Genomic DNA, 14977 nt, shown 5'->3' with positions numbered 1-14977 from the left:
AAATAAAGGTATTTCTAATTTCCAGCTAAAATCTTCAAGAGAACTTCTTCATTAATCTACAGCTATCTGCTCCATTATAAAACCTTTTCTTGGATCCCTGCAAGAATATCCATAAAAATTTATTAACAAAATAATAATAATAATAATAATAATAATAATTAATAGAAGCAAGAGAGGACTATTGGTGTGTTTCGGTACGAAGGAAAATGTTTTTCAGAAAAATAAATAAATTTTTTATTTGTTTTCTTGTGTATAGTACTTAAACAAAATATATTATTCTGAAAATATTTATATAAAATTTAGACAAATACGATGGGAGGTGAAAGTGGAAAGCCAGGGGTGTAGGGTGGTGGGGATGGAAGCTACAGGAATGAGAAGAGAATATGAGGTGTTTTGAAAGATGCAGATGACACAATATGACGCGTTCAACTCGTTAAAATTTGGGCAGATTAATGACCAATAAATACAACAACTCAAACATTTCGATCCTCTCATATTCAGTATATTCAAAACTTGAGTTGATTTGAGCAAAATTTGAATCGCTAAAAAAAGAAAAAAAAACTTTGATAAGATTTCGACATATTGGGGTATAACTTCTTATTTAGTCCATCTTAACCCAATCATCTTAACACTAGTAACCCTTGGACGAGTTGGGAGGCACTAACTCATCTCTTTTGAATCTGCTCAAATTCAGTTCAACCATCCATTATTTGACATCCATGTATAAAGCAAATTAAATTATTCAGAACAAACAAACAAATAAGCAAATAATAATAACGAACACATTATAATATCACAAATAAAAATCTAAAAAGGATAATTTCCCTCTCTCCTCTCTCTCCATCTCACTCGCCTCTCTCTCCTCTCTTAGCCCCCTCTCTCTCTCCCGCCTTTCTCCTCCCTCTTTCCATCTCACTCGCCTCTCTCCCGTTCTAACATGTAGCTACGAATCGTAATTATAATTATACTGATAGAAAAACTATTTCATATATTATATGTATTATTAGAGTATCCAAAGTGCCAACAAGGCAGCACCCCGTGACTTAGTACATGCATTCACATGAAGAAAGACAGCACGAAGGGGGGCAATTGGAGAGGGACAAGACATGTAAACAACAAAGGAATATTATTATTATTATTACCTATACATGTACATGTGACCTTCACTCCCCACATATTCTGAAATATGTTTTTTTGTTTTTTCATTTTGTGTTCGACGTTTATTATTATGCATTTGACTAATTCAGATTCATATCGAAAAGTCTCATTTTAAGATAAAGGATAAAACATTTTCTACCAAAAATGATTATGTATCCAGATACTCAAACCTAAAATGTACTTACCACTTCACCACAATTTTTAATTATTATACAAAGATGTCATAACATTATTGCTCTCAAGGCTCCACTACCCATATAGTCATATAATTGAGTTTTCAGAATTAATTTTACTGAATTCTAGAGAAAATCATATTAAAAAAAATGAGCTTACAAAATTTTGTATTTCATAATTGATTAAATTAAGATAGATTACTTTGACCTAGAAGAAAGTAAAGTTGCAGAATTCTTTTATGAAAATATAGAAATTTTAAAATAGACTAAAAATACTTCACAGAGTTTTAAGTTACATATACTGATAGTATAAGAAATTTTTACAGGATATTGTATATGTTGGAGCAAGTATTAACGTATCTTTATCATGACGATTAAAGTTTACATTTTTAAAAATATATTAGGTCATTTAAAAGATATTTAATTTATATGTAATTTTTTTAAAAAAAATATTAGATAAATTAATTATTTAATAGAGTAGTTATATAGTAGTACTTTTGAAAATGGTGTGCTGTGAAGTATAATCTACAGAATTAGACAAAAGAGCAACTATTCAACCAAAAAAAGAACAAATAGATTGCAGCCAAAAGGAAAGTAACAGACATACAGATTGACATTCAGACAGTCATATTTCTATCAAAGGAAAGAACTACTTTTCAAAAAATTACATAAGACACGACATATTTAAAATTATAAGATTTGAAAACAATTTTTAATATGATATACATATATAACTTTTTATTATTATGAAAGGGAGTCTTGAAGCAATCGTAAAGTTATTTCTGTATGTCTTATATGTCACAAAAATTTGAGTAGTGTAAGTAGTCAGTATACTGTTTGCATTAAGGTAGGCTGTCTACATCACGCCGACTCTTTACCCTTTTTCTTTTACATATTATAACTTTTAATTTAAAATCACGACTTTAATTCAAAAATCTTCTTCATATATATCTTCAAACTATGTACGTAATCAGTTAAACTGAAACGCATACAGACTAATATTTTAACTATGCTTAAGAAAGAAATTATCTCATCAATTCCACCATATACAACATCTAAAATCACACGATTCAAAAGATAATTCTTTATACTTTAACATTTCTCACAATCAATTAAATTAAGACACATTAAAATGAAACACATAAAAGTAACAATGTCTCAACTATGCTTAAAAATGAAAATATATCTTTATATGTAAAAATTTCTCAAGTGATCAATCGACACGTAAAATGAAATAGAAAGAATAGTTGTATTTTAACATTACCTGTACTTTTTGGTGCATGTATCTCTTAATTTACTCATTGAAAAGTGCCACCTCCAAAAGGTTGTTGATGATGATGATTTTGATTTTTTCTACTCTCAGAATTATTATTATTATCATCCAATGAACTCATTTGTTGTTGGCTGCTACTAAATCCTCCACCACCACTACTCATATTTCTTACAATTTCTCCAACTCCAAGAAAATCTCTTGTTAACCTATTAGCTTCTTCACGCATCCCAATGTCCATTGAAAAGTTGTTACTAATCATTTGCTTCTTTTGTGGTGGTGGTTGATCATAATTATTCATCTTGTTGTTGGTGTTGTAACCTCCTATCACTCCTCCATAGTCCTGATTTTGATCTTGTGCGCCTGTAAACGTATGTTGAAGACATAATTAAGTATCAAATAAATGAGATGTTTGATTGAATATGTTAGCATGGTATATGTTAGGAGCATGTAGTAGTGAGGTAGATATTCTGGTTTCGAGTTTTACTATCATACATTATGAAAAAAGAATTTGTACGTACTTGAATCATATAAAAAACATGAACAAATTTTCAATAGTAATAACGAGGTCTAGCCATTTTCAACCCCTATAATTGAAAAAAAAATAGTCAATATCATCGAGTTTGAAATAATTTCATCATTAAACTTACATGGTAATGGAATGGAATTTCAAACTCTACAACGACGACAATGATTATTTTTCAATTTCAGGAGTTGAAAAGCGGTTATTTATAATTTTATCCATTTTTTTCATGTTTTTGGCTTATAGAAAAAGAATTAGACTAGCACGTACAAAGGTGTAATGAAGATACTATTAAATAAATAAAAATATTTTAATATTTAGACGAGATAATCACATATTTCAAGCATTAGTACTCACCATAAGCATTAACGACTAGGTCATGAAGATGATTCCCAGCGCTCATAGGGTCCTCATGACCGTAAACACCGCCAAAGTTGACAGCTGGCGGTGGATGAAGATCAGATTTCATCGCGCTAGATGATGAACCACCAACACCAGCACCAACACTAACAACAGAACCAAATGCTTTAAGCAATGAAGCACTAGTACTATTGTTGCAACTAGTAGTAGAACCCATCTGAGCCGCTTTTTGGAGGAGCGCGGTGGCTGACATAGGTGGGGCCGGTGATGATGAGACATAAAGAGAAGGAATTGATGAACTCATATGATGATGATGATGGTGATGATGATCGTTTAGAAGGGTACCACTTGAGAAAATGTTCGATGAATTATTTGAACCTTCACCACTAGTGTTGTTGCTAAATTGATGAGGACTAGGAAGTAATAATCCACCAAGACCTCCAGAAATATTGCTATTATGATCGTTATCAACGACGTTGTTGTTATTGTTGTTGTTGTTATTCTGGAAGAAATTCAGGTTAAACATACTAGAAGAACCAGTGGCAACATTCGCATTGTTGTTGTGAAGATTGGGAAGTTGCATTAGTCCATGGATTGATGGTTTGTTATTATTCATCGCCCCGTAGTCTTGATGACTTGTTTGATCAGCTGGAAGTTGGAAGAAGGAAGTTGAAGGACGAAAAGCTGACGAGCCAATGAGGTTGTTGTTGTTGTTGTCAAACTGGTTGTGATGATGATGATGGTGGTGGGCCCCGCCACTAGTGTTGTTGTTATTATTGTTATTGTTGCCGCCTCCGAAGTGAAGCATTTCATGATGATCTGGAATTTGGGAATTTAATTTCGAGAGGCCACCTAAACTCATATTATTGTTATTGCTACTTCCATATAAATGACTCCCAATGCTACTCAAACTTGGTGGATTTCTTGCACTTTCTTGTGCCAATGCATCACAAAAGGCTCTATGAGTGATGAAACTGTCACGCCTGCATGTTTAAGTTATATACACTATCAATATATCGTATTTTATAATAATCAATCTAGACTTTGGATTATTAATTAAAGAAGTAGAGTCTTGTGAAAAGAATGTTTTTAGTCAAGTAGCTAGTAGAATTTTTTTTTAGACAAATGATTACACCATTGAAACTTACCAAAAACGTCAATAATAAACATATATGGGGACTTGAAAATGAGCTGAATAATATAATTTTGTACAAAGTGGTCCCATACTAGAGATGATTATGACAATTAAGAATCAAATAATAATAATACAAAAAATATAATTAATAATGGAAAAAGCTTTACACTGCCTTCAACAACAACAATAACATACTCAATATAAAATCCGCCCAATATAGTGAGTAAGAGAAAAATTCTAAGATAATAATTAATTTAATCTAAAAATATAAATAATTTTTTTTTTCACTTAGTGTCCGCCTCCATATTAGAGTCCGACTATTTCGAATTTGTGTCGTATAGGACCTCAAGAACTTGTCTATACTTAAACTCAACCTCAAAACCTCTAATTAAAAAAAAACAACTTCATTCGTTGCATCTATATCGGCAATAAAATAAAACATTATCATGAAAAGGGGTGTGGTTGAAAGAATTCTGAAAAAACACTTAAAGCATCTATACAACTCAGACAAAAAAACAAACAAAAAAATATGAAAAAAGACAAAACATTTTTTACAACATGGCATAGCAACACGTGAATAAGAAAAAACAGATAGCAGTAACGGCAAAAGGACGATAATTCCTAGGAAAAAAAATGACTGAAAAATTCAGATAAAAAAATAAAAATAAATTTAAGTATTACTTCATTGGTACAATTTTTTCTACCCTACTATTTCTCGTCTCGAATTATATTTCACTTGACACAAAATTTAAGAAACAATTAAACAGAAGCTTTCAACGGGAAAATGTTTGATACAACATGATTTTTCCACCTTATTCCCGCAATAACCAACACTAAGAAAATACATGATGAAAAATCTCATGAAATACCGAAAAACTTTCTAATTTTTCAGTGAAAAAATAGTAATTTTATTATAGGATAATGACATTTTTTAAAAATGGGTAAAGAAAAATATGGATATAAATTGGGATAAAAATAATAATACTTTAGCAGTAGTACAAGCAAATAAAAAGATCCAAAGACAAAAACAAAACCTATTAGAAAACAGACAAAAAGGTAAAATAAAAAAATAAATTGATAGTCCAAAAAGAATATGTAACTGTTGGAAAAGCTGGAAATAACTTTTTCCATTAATTCAAGTCTTTTTTTATGACTTTTTATCACTTCTGGGGAATCTAAAAGCCCTAAAATCAAAGAAGATAGTCATAGCTATATATTTTCACTTTTAGTTACTATAATCCTCATCATTGTTAGTACCAAATTAGGTGTGTAGCAATAATTAAAAAAGAAAAAATTAACCTCGATCGTAATATTTTTTCTAACAATTTAAATTTTCAGATGAAATAATTGTATATATCTTCAAAAAGGGGTATTTGCGAATACAATAATTTTAGTACCACAAAATCATAAGTACCAAAATAAACAAGAATCAAAAAACCCTCTTTTCATTACTAGAAATTCGCGAATTTTTTCACATAAATTCCTATCACATTTCCCACGATTTTAGTGATGACGTATTCTTAAACTTTATCTATAATACGATTTAATCTTTCAAATGAAATGACGAACATACACACAAACTTTGAGAAAAAGAGGTGCCACAATCACATGATTGTTAATTAGAACCAAAATAGATGTCCATAAATCAATTATTTTTTAAAAAACTCATTGTTATTCATATTTGTCTTATCAGCATTTAAAACTTTTAGACGAGACAATGAATACTATAAACCTTAAAGAAAAGAATGCCACAACCACATGATTGTTACTAAGTACCAAAATGGGGGTCCAAAAAATAACCTCATTTTTACCCATTTATATCCTTCCTATATATGAGTACTTAAATTTTTAGACCAGACGATTACTACATGCCTTGAAAAAAGGGTGCCATAATCACATATCAACACTTAAAGTTTTAGACGAGACGATTACTACATACCTTGAAAAAAGGGTGCCACAATCACATATTAACACTTAAATTTTTAGACGAGACAATTACTACATACCTTGAGAAAAGGGTGCCACAATCACATATCAGCATATAAACTTTTAGACGAGACGATTACTACATACCTTGAGAAAAGGGTGCCACAATCACATATCAACACATAAACTTTTAGACGAGACGATTACTACATACCTTGAGAAAAGGGTGCCACAATCACATCGATATTCGCGCGTACCGCAAGTCTTAGTATGAGCTTTCCAATCAGATTGGACAGCATACTTCTTGGAACACTTCTCACATTTGTATTTTTTTTCACCATGTTTTCTTGAATAATGTTTCTTAATCCCAGTAAGATCACCAAGTGCTCTTGAAGGTTCATGATGTACACAACTAGGCTCAGGGCACAAATAAACTTTTCTCTTAACCTCTTTTGTACTCTTTTGTTTTAATTTCCAAGGCAAATTATGTCCTCTTCTATGTAGTTGTAAATTTTGTTCTCTTTGAAAACCTTTGTTGCATACCTCACATACAAACCTATTTGTTGCCATTAGGGTCTTGGGAGATAGTGCTATTATTTCTGCATCTGGATCTGAAAAAAAAATTAACAAAAATAAATAAATAAATATTTATGAGAGGAATTAATTTATGTTGTTCAGATACTTTAAAAAAAAAAATGTTGTCATATGTGTATCGAATTGATAAAAAAAATGTAAAGGTTTTAGAGGGTTAATTCAACAAATTACACTCAACTATTTTTTTATTTTTGAAGATTTCGAGCAGGATATATTTAGAAAATTTATGTTGTTAGGTTGTTGTTCAAACCCTTTAATAAATGTTTGACATAAATGTATCAAATCCTTCAAAAATTCAATAGTTGAAGATTTCGAGCAGCATATATCTAGAAAATTTATATTGCTGGAATTCTTTAAAAATAGCGCCGCCACCATAACAAATCTCCATTTTGAGGAATTGGATACATACTGAGATAAATACTTTTGAAGAGTCTGAACAAAAATAGATGAATTTTACTTCACAAAACTTTATATCAAAAAGTGAATAAAGTGATTTCTTTTTTTTTTCTTTGCATAAAACTCATGAATTCCCTTTCAAGATTGACTAGGGTTTGTTTTTCTTCTTTGTAAAGTTGAATTTACAATCAAATCACCTTTTATTATTCCTTTGCTTTTTGATGAAAAAAAGGAAAATTCAAACCCCCTTTTATTTTTATTTTTTTGATAAAAATACATAAATTTAGTATATATATATATATATAAGATACTTGCTTGGTGTTCCAGGCTGATTTCTTCTCTTTTTTGTTGCTTGTTGTGATTGAGTTGTTGATGAAGAAGGCGGTTCGCCATGTTGTTGTTGTTGTTGATGAAGAAGAATTTCGTGTTGTTGTTGCTGTTGTTGTTGTTGTTTTATCTGTTCTTCTTCTCTCATTGCAAGAAACATAACCGATGAAGGTTCTCCTGACATCTTTTCTTGAATTCACCCAAATATGAATTCAAGAAAAAAAAAATTCCCCTTAAAAACCTTATCTTCAAAAACAAGAACAAAAAAAATATTTATTGCTAATTAATTAGCAAAACTTTTTTTTTTTTGAGCTAATGAAAATGAGTGAATGAGTGAGTGAGAGTGAGAGGAAAAAAAAAAGAGAGCAAGAATTATCCCATGGTGAGAGAGCTACTTGCTATAAATGAATTTTTTCTAAAAAGATGCCAATGAGGTTTTTTCTTCTATGTTTCTTCTAGGTGTCATATATATATATATATATATATAATATAATATAATATAATTTTTATTTTTTTGGTTTTCTTCTCTCTCTATAACTATTTTTTCTTCTCATTTTATACCTCCTATATCGCAAGTCTAAATGCCAAAAAAAAAGATAACATAAATGTCAAAAGAGGGAATCATAACTTTCAAAGAGTAAGTTTAGGGATCGTATAGTTTATAATATAACTATACGGGGAGTGTAATGAAATAAATTAGTTATGTGGCGAATATAATTCAAGGATTATTATATAAAGATTGAAAAAAAATGAAAAGATAACTAATTATCAAAAGAGGGAACTAAAACTTTTAAAGAGTAAGTTTAGGGATTGTATGATTTATATTTTGATTATACAAGAGTATAATTAATGAAATAAATAAATTATTTGTATGGTGAATAATAATAATACATAAATAAGTTATTATTATCTTACATTCTATTTTATATAAAATAAATATATATGCTAATTCTTGTTTAAGTTAAATGAGTTAGTAATACAACTTTTGATTTTCATAATTAAACAATTCACTTAATTAATTTATGTGAAGTTTATAATGGAAAACAAATAATGTAGTAATTATACGGAAATTATATTGGTTATTGATTTTATATTGTAGATCAAATGGTATGTAATAATACAATGCCTTATTAAAAAATTAAATCTTCTTATACTTTAGACCAAACGACTTTTAAAATGTATACCTTGAGAAGTTTAGAAAGAGAAATTTGTAAAAATTACTAATGAATTATAAAAAGCACAAATTATTATAATTATTTATATAGTGAATAGTATGATACGTGAATAATTATTATGTGGCGAATAATGATTTTAGAATTATTATGTAGAGATTGCAAAAATGAAAAGATGAGTAATTGTCGAAAGAGGGAATTAGAACTCTCAAAGAGTAATGAAATAAATTGTTTATATTGTAAATAAAATAATGTAGGGATACTTTATATTATATAATGAATAATGATTTAGGGATTATTATGTATATTTGAAAAAAAAATGAAGTGATAACTAATTATCAAAAGAGGAAATCGAAACTTTCAAAAGTAAGATTGGGCGACATTTGATTTACAATTTAAATATACGAAGAGTATAATGAAATAAATTATTTATATGGCGAATAATGATTCAGAAGTAATTATGGTAAAAATTACTAATGAATTCTAAATAACCAAAATAATTATAACGACAAATAACTTAAAGCTAGATACTATTTTGGAAAATTAGGTAGCATTTTTTTTGTTTTATCATAATTCTCTCATATATTTTGTATGTTTTAAATCAATTCTGAGGCGAATTTAAATTTATCAATTTTAGAGTAAAAGTTGATGACTTGAAACAATTTTCCTATTCAATTTTTTTTTTGTACAAAATTTACACAAAAGGATTTCTTTTTAAAAAAATTTTCAAAAGGGGAAGAGGTGGAAGTAGAGGAAGGAAGGGACCATCAAAGTGGGATATATGAGATTTCTTTTGTCCTTAATTATAAACTTTATGTTCGATTTTTGAAAAAAAAATAAAAAATCTCATACGAAACGTCTTTTCTTTAAATGAGCATATACAACACAAATTTAAGCTAATTTATGCAATACTCAAATAAATAAATAATTTTGCAATGATTATTTAGCATCAATAATATAATTATCGCTATATTATATATGGCGACAACAATAAATATACATATTTATAATTAACACTCTATATAAAAATCGCTTAAGGATGACATTAACTCAATTGTCGCTAAACAAAAAATCTTGCCATCATTTTATTTTCTTGTCAATTTTAAATTACGAAAATGTAGTCCTTGAAAATTATTCTTCCGGACAATGTTAAACTAAATTCTCTAATATTTCTCGTAGATTTGAACAAATTTCTAAAATTTTAGATCGTAATATAATGTTTTATCGTCTGTTTGATCTAAAGAAATCATTAAATTACGATTAAAAAAGATTCATAAGTTATTAAATAATTTTCTAAACAACAATTCCCTAAATGAAAAATTGATGAAAATTTATAATAAATTAAATTAGTCAGGTCAGTGAACTTCGAATATCATATTACGGAGGAGGGGTGAGGAGAGGAAGATGATGGTGCTGTCATTGGAGCCCACAACCCGTAACGTGTCCATATACGACGTCGGATTGGGTCCACCAACTTGTTTCTCTTTCTCTCATTTCGTATCCTTCTAATCACTTCATGCCAAAACCCTTCCTTCGTCACCTTTTTGTTATTTTCGATGTTTGGTATTCGTATCGAGGTCTCGATTAATTTGAATATATGTCATGTAAAACTTATTTAACGGCAAGACACATTTAAAAAGAGATGAAATTATATTCAAGACCTTTGATTAAATCATGTTTAGTGCCTATTATCACGGACCGTGGGAGCATGGGGACTATATATGTTTTTGACTGATAGAAAGCATCTTTCTTTTGTCCCTCCTGACAAAACTTGCCAAAAAAAAATCACAATAGAAAAAGGTCTTCTTACTGGGAGAGTAGCGTCGGAGACATCTTTATCTGAGGAGGAGGCTTCGTCGTCCAGTTCTGATTTTAGGATCGGCCAGTTCATCCTCGGAATCTGAAAAGAAAAGAGAGACGGAACGGAATCACTTTGTTTCAGTGACATATCTAATCAGACTGAATAAGATTTGAAGAGCTGTCATGATCAATCACATAAATTTGGAGCAATATTTTCACACAAAAATAATAATTAAGAAGCTTTTCAGTATTTCAGTGAAAATCTGTTTTCCGTCATTATTTTTTTCATTGAGATGATCCGATGAAAAATGAGGGAGGGGGGGGGGGGGGGGGGGGGGNGGAGGGGAGGGGGATGGAGAAATTATATTTTATAACATAAATTTTTTATTAATTCGTGGTGAGAAAAGCCTATTTTTAACAACGCTAACTATATATAGTAATAAATTTTCCTTATATTTAATATTTTTATTTAATTAGCTAATAGTCAAAAATAAATATTCCAAATGCATATTATATATGAAATCTTTTGTCTATTTTCATTTTCCACTTTATGTCACTGAACTCACATGAGGTTTTTTAAAGATATGTAATTGTGGAGCCTGAGAAATATTCTCGTCTATTTTCTGTTTCTAATCTTCTTCTTTTTTTTTGACATAATTTTTTTTTAAAAAAACAGAAGAAACAAAATTAGAATTAATGTCTGGTTTGATTGAACTTAATAATTTTTATTAAAATCTATATTTTATTTTAAGAAATTTCACTTAATTGAGGAGGCTATATACTTTGTGGAACCATTAATTAACTAATATATATATATAAACTTTGTTTTAATTTGTAGATTAATTTGTTAAGTTATAGTAAAGAACAAAAGAATTTCATGAATTCTTCATATATGAGTAAATAATGCAAGTAACAAATCATGTTTACATATTTTTTTTTATCGTGATTGAGTTCTAACTATGATATTGATATGAATAGAAAACATCATTTTCTCTTAAAGTAGAATTTTTAATACAAATTTAGATTAGTCGAACATCAAAAAAATATCTAACACACCAACTAAACAACAAACAAACAAAAAAAAATTAACGAGTCACATACCTCATCAGTTACAAAATTATATTACGTTCTCCAAGATAGAAGGATGACTTTTGCTTCTATTTTTTTGTTCCCTTATTGTAATTTGTAACAAATATATATATATATATATATATAGTCTTTTCGTTATTTAATACATAATGAAGTAAATAAAAATTATTCTCTATTGTTACTTAAACTTTTAAATAAGACGACCACATATTTCATTATAATAAAAGAGAATATTTTTCTTTCAAAAATTCAAAATTCACCGTCACCAATTATTTTAATTTTAACTCAATTTTTGAAGCAGTCCTCATAAAATAAGACATATTTCCATTATTGGATAAGAATGGGTCTACTGAAGTTCACTGTCCCACCCCCTCCCATAATACACAAACTAAAATTAATAATTGAGAATATATTTTTCTAAATACTTATATTTTCTAAACCATAAAATTATATTTATATTTTTTTATTCTTTTCTTTTAATATATAATTTTATTTTTTTGAAAAATATAAATAAACCTCATAAATACTTTAGTTAACATATGTAATTAAAGGCTCGTTTAGATCATGGTGTTTTTTCTTCCTTTATTTTTTTCGAAGTATATTTTTGAAATATTGTTTGGTTATATTATACATTAGAGAGACCAATTTTCCAAGTGATGTTTTTTTCTCACTAACAAAGCATTATTTTTTTCTCTATGTAGTCACTATTAAAAATAGAGGTTTTTTCTACCGCGAATTAATAGAAAATATATTATAAAATATAATTTTTTTTATTGAATTAGCTTACTAGGAAAATGAATGGTTGGAAACAAATTCTTACTAAACAATTGGGAAGCTTTTTCATTTTTGTATTAAAACACCAGTAGTTTTTTTTTCCTCACCGATTCAATCAAAATATCTACGAAAATAGCCACTAAACATATTTCAATGAAAAAATAATATTTTTTTAATAGTGTGTCAGAGTTCAAATATAACTTTAATTTTCAAATATCATTTTTCAACTTTAAATATATATTTTTCCAAAAGGATATCAAGCACCTGCTAAATTCACCAACCATATTTCAATTTAACACGATGACGAAATTTGTTTATCGGAAACAACTTCTAACCCATAAAGATAAAGATAACGTCTGTAAAAATTCATTCTAAATCTCCAGATCGTACTTAAATTATACTGAATATATTACTATCGTTATTGTTTGAGGAAGAGAAAAAATAGAAGAGAATCTTGAAATAGTTATAATGTATATAAATCAACCAACAAGAAGTTTGTGTTATGGTGGGAGAGTCGCATCAAAGGAATAAAAAAGGTTAAGAATGTTATATATTATATAAAGAAAGTGGATATCACAATCATATATAGGACCCACTAAAAAGACCTAATCCAACCACTTGGAATTTAAAAATAAATAAATTATTAGTATGTAACAATCATACTTTATCTTAAGAGGCTTAAAATTAAATAATTGGTATTTTCTATAAAGTTACCAAAAGTTAGCAAGAAAATAGGTTGAATTTATAATGTAATGACAACCAAATCATCATCATGCATGGTCAAGACATGCAAGAACGTTAGAGGAATTAATGGAATGATAATAATGTACTTCTCTTTTAACCTTTATTCCTCCATCTTTAATCAGATATTTCGAGTTTGAAATTTTTTTTAAAAAGAGAGTGTTATCTTTACAATGCGCGAATACAAATTTAATCGAACTTTAATAAATAGATGCATAATGAAACTTATATATTAAGTCTGAAAAGTAATATTTCATTGTAGAGATGCACACACAAAAAATAGAAATTACTAAAAAAAAAAAAGAAGCTAATATGGTTTTTAGAGATAATAATAAAAGGCTTTTAACGACAATAGAAATTGTTGATATATAAAATCATTTATCGGCAAAAATTAAACTTTGACTATTGTACATTAGGTGATTTCTATTGCCGCTAAAAGTCACAAGCTTCAACAACAATTGTTTATTGATAATTATGATAATTGTTAAATTCATTTTTAAAATGATTTAATTTGCACATTTAGCATCCATTGCTAATAAATTCAATTAAAATCGCGCTAAAAGTCACCTGCTTTAACAAAAATTATAATGGTTTACTAAATTAACCTCGAAAATGACCTAATTTGCACTTTTAACGTCCTCTTTTATTCTCAACAAATTCAATTAAATTGTCAATAAAAAATTACCCTTTTAGTGTTAGATTAAAAAATCCCTCTACACAGAAATACAGGAACAATAATAAACTACACCTCAATGTCAAACAAGTTGGGATCGTCTAAAACAAGCAAGAATACAATAGGAAAAGAAGAAGGAGTTTTACACAATTATTTATCAATTATGAAAAATTAATATTTTTAAGGTAAGACTGTGTTTCGGTCAGTTCGGTTCAATTTTGAAGTTTATCGATTTGACTTATTGGTTATCGCTTTATAGAGATGCTAAACCGTTACAAAATCATTATGATATTGGCCTATCGTTTATTGATCGTTATCGGTTTAACCATTAAGATTTGACACAAAGAAAAAATCATTGAAAATAACTTAGAAACTAGGTGACAAACCAAATAAGCCATGCACATGAGTTCACAAATTGCATCTTGCTCAAATGCAGACACTTTTACATTGTAGAATAACCAAGAGTTTGAAACAGCCATAAATACAGTAGGAAACTAAACTCTAAGTCAAGGACTTTATACACAAAAAGGGTATAAATATAATTATTTAATTTACTATTGGGTTATCAGTTAACCCGTTAAGACCCGATAACAAAAATAAATCTAAACTGCTAAACCAATAACTCATTATTGATAAATCAATAACTTTTTTTCTGTTCGAATTATCGATTTCGATTCGATTTTGAACCACTGGGGTTAGCTACATGTGTTTACTTATCAAAAGTTACATTAACTATTGTGACATGTCACTAGTTTATATGATTTAGTTGAATCTTATGATTGTGACTTTCCATTCTAAAAGAATAGAAGAAACAAGTTTAGTTCCAGCTTTTATTAAGGCAAAGGCTTTGTATTGGTTATTCATTT

At 28.4% G+C, this 14977-nt stretch overlaps 1 protein-coding gene across 1 annotated transcript; it reads right to left on the bottom strand.

Annotated features, from left to right (window-relative positions):
• On the bottom strand, nucleotides 1-8290 carry LOC125865317 (protein indeterminate-domain 6, chloroplastic-like). Its single transcript, XM_049545523.1, has 5 exons — nucleotides 7851-8290; nucleotides 6760-7156; nucleotides 3482-4467; nucleotides 2596-2964; nucleotides 1-97 (listed from the first exon to the last, which is right to left on the bottom strand). Exons 1-4 carry the CDS (start codon nucleotides 8044-8046, stop codon nucleotides 2630-2632), a joined length of 1914 nt encoding a protein of 637 aa, XP_049401480.1. The 5' UTR covers nucleotides 8047-8290; the 3' UTR covers nucleotides 1-97; nucleotides 2596-2629.
• Between the last annotated feature and the right edge of the window lie 6687 nt (nucleotides 8291-14977).

The sequence above is a fragment of the Solanum stenotomum genome, chromosome 1 (genome assembly GCF_019186545.1).
Source record: "Solanum stenotomum isolate F172 chromosome 1, ASM1918654v1, whole genome shotgun sequence".
Taxonomy (NCBI): Eukaryota; Viridiplantae; Streptophyta; class Magnoliopsida; order Solanales; family Solanaceae; genus Solanum; species Solanum stenotomum.
Note: the sequence above shows the minus strand (reverse complement) of the source record. Positions and strands in the feature narration are given on the sequence as shown.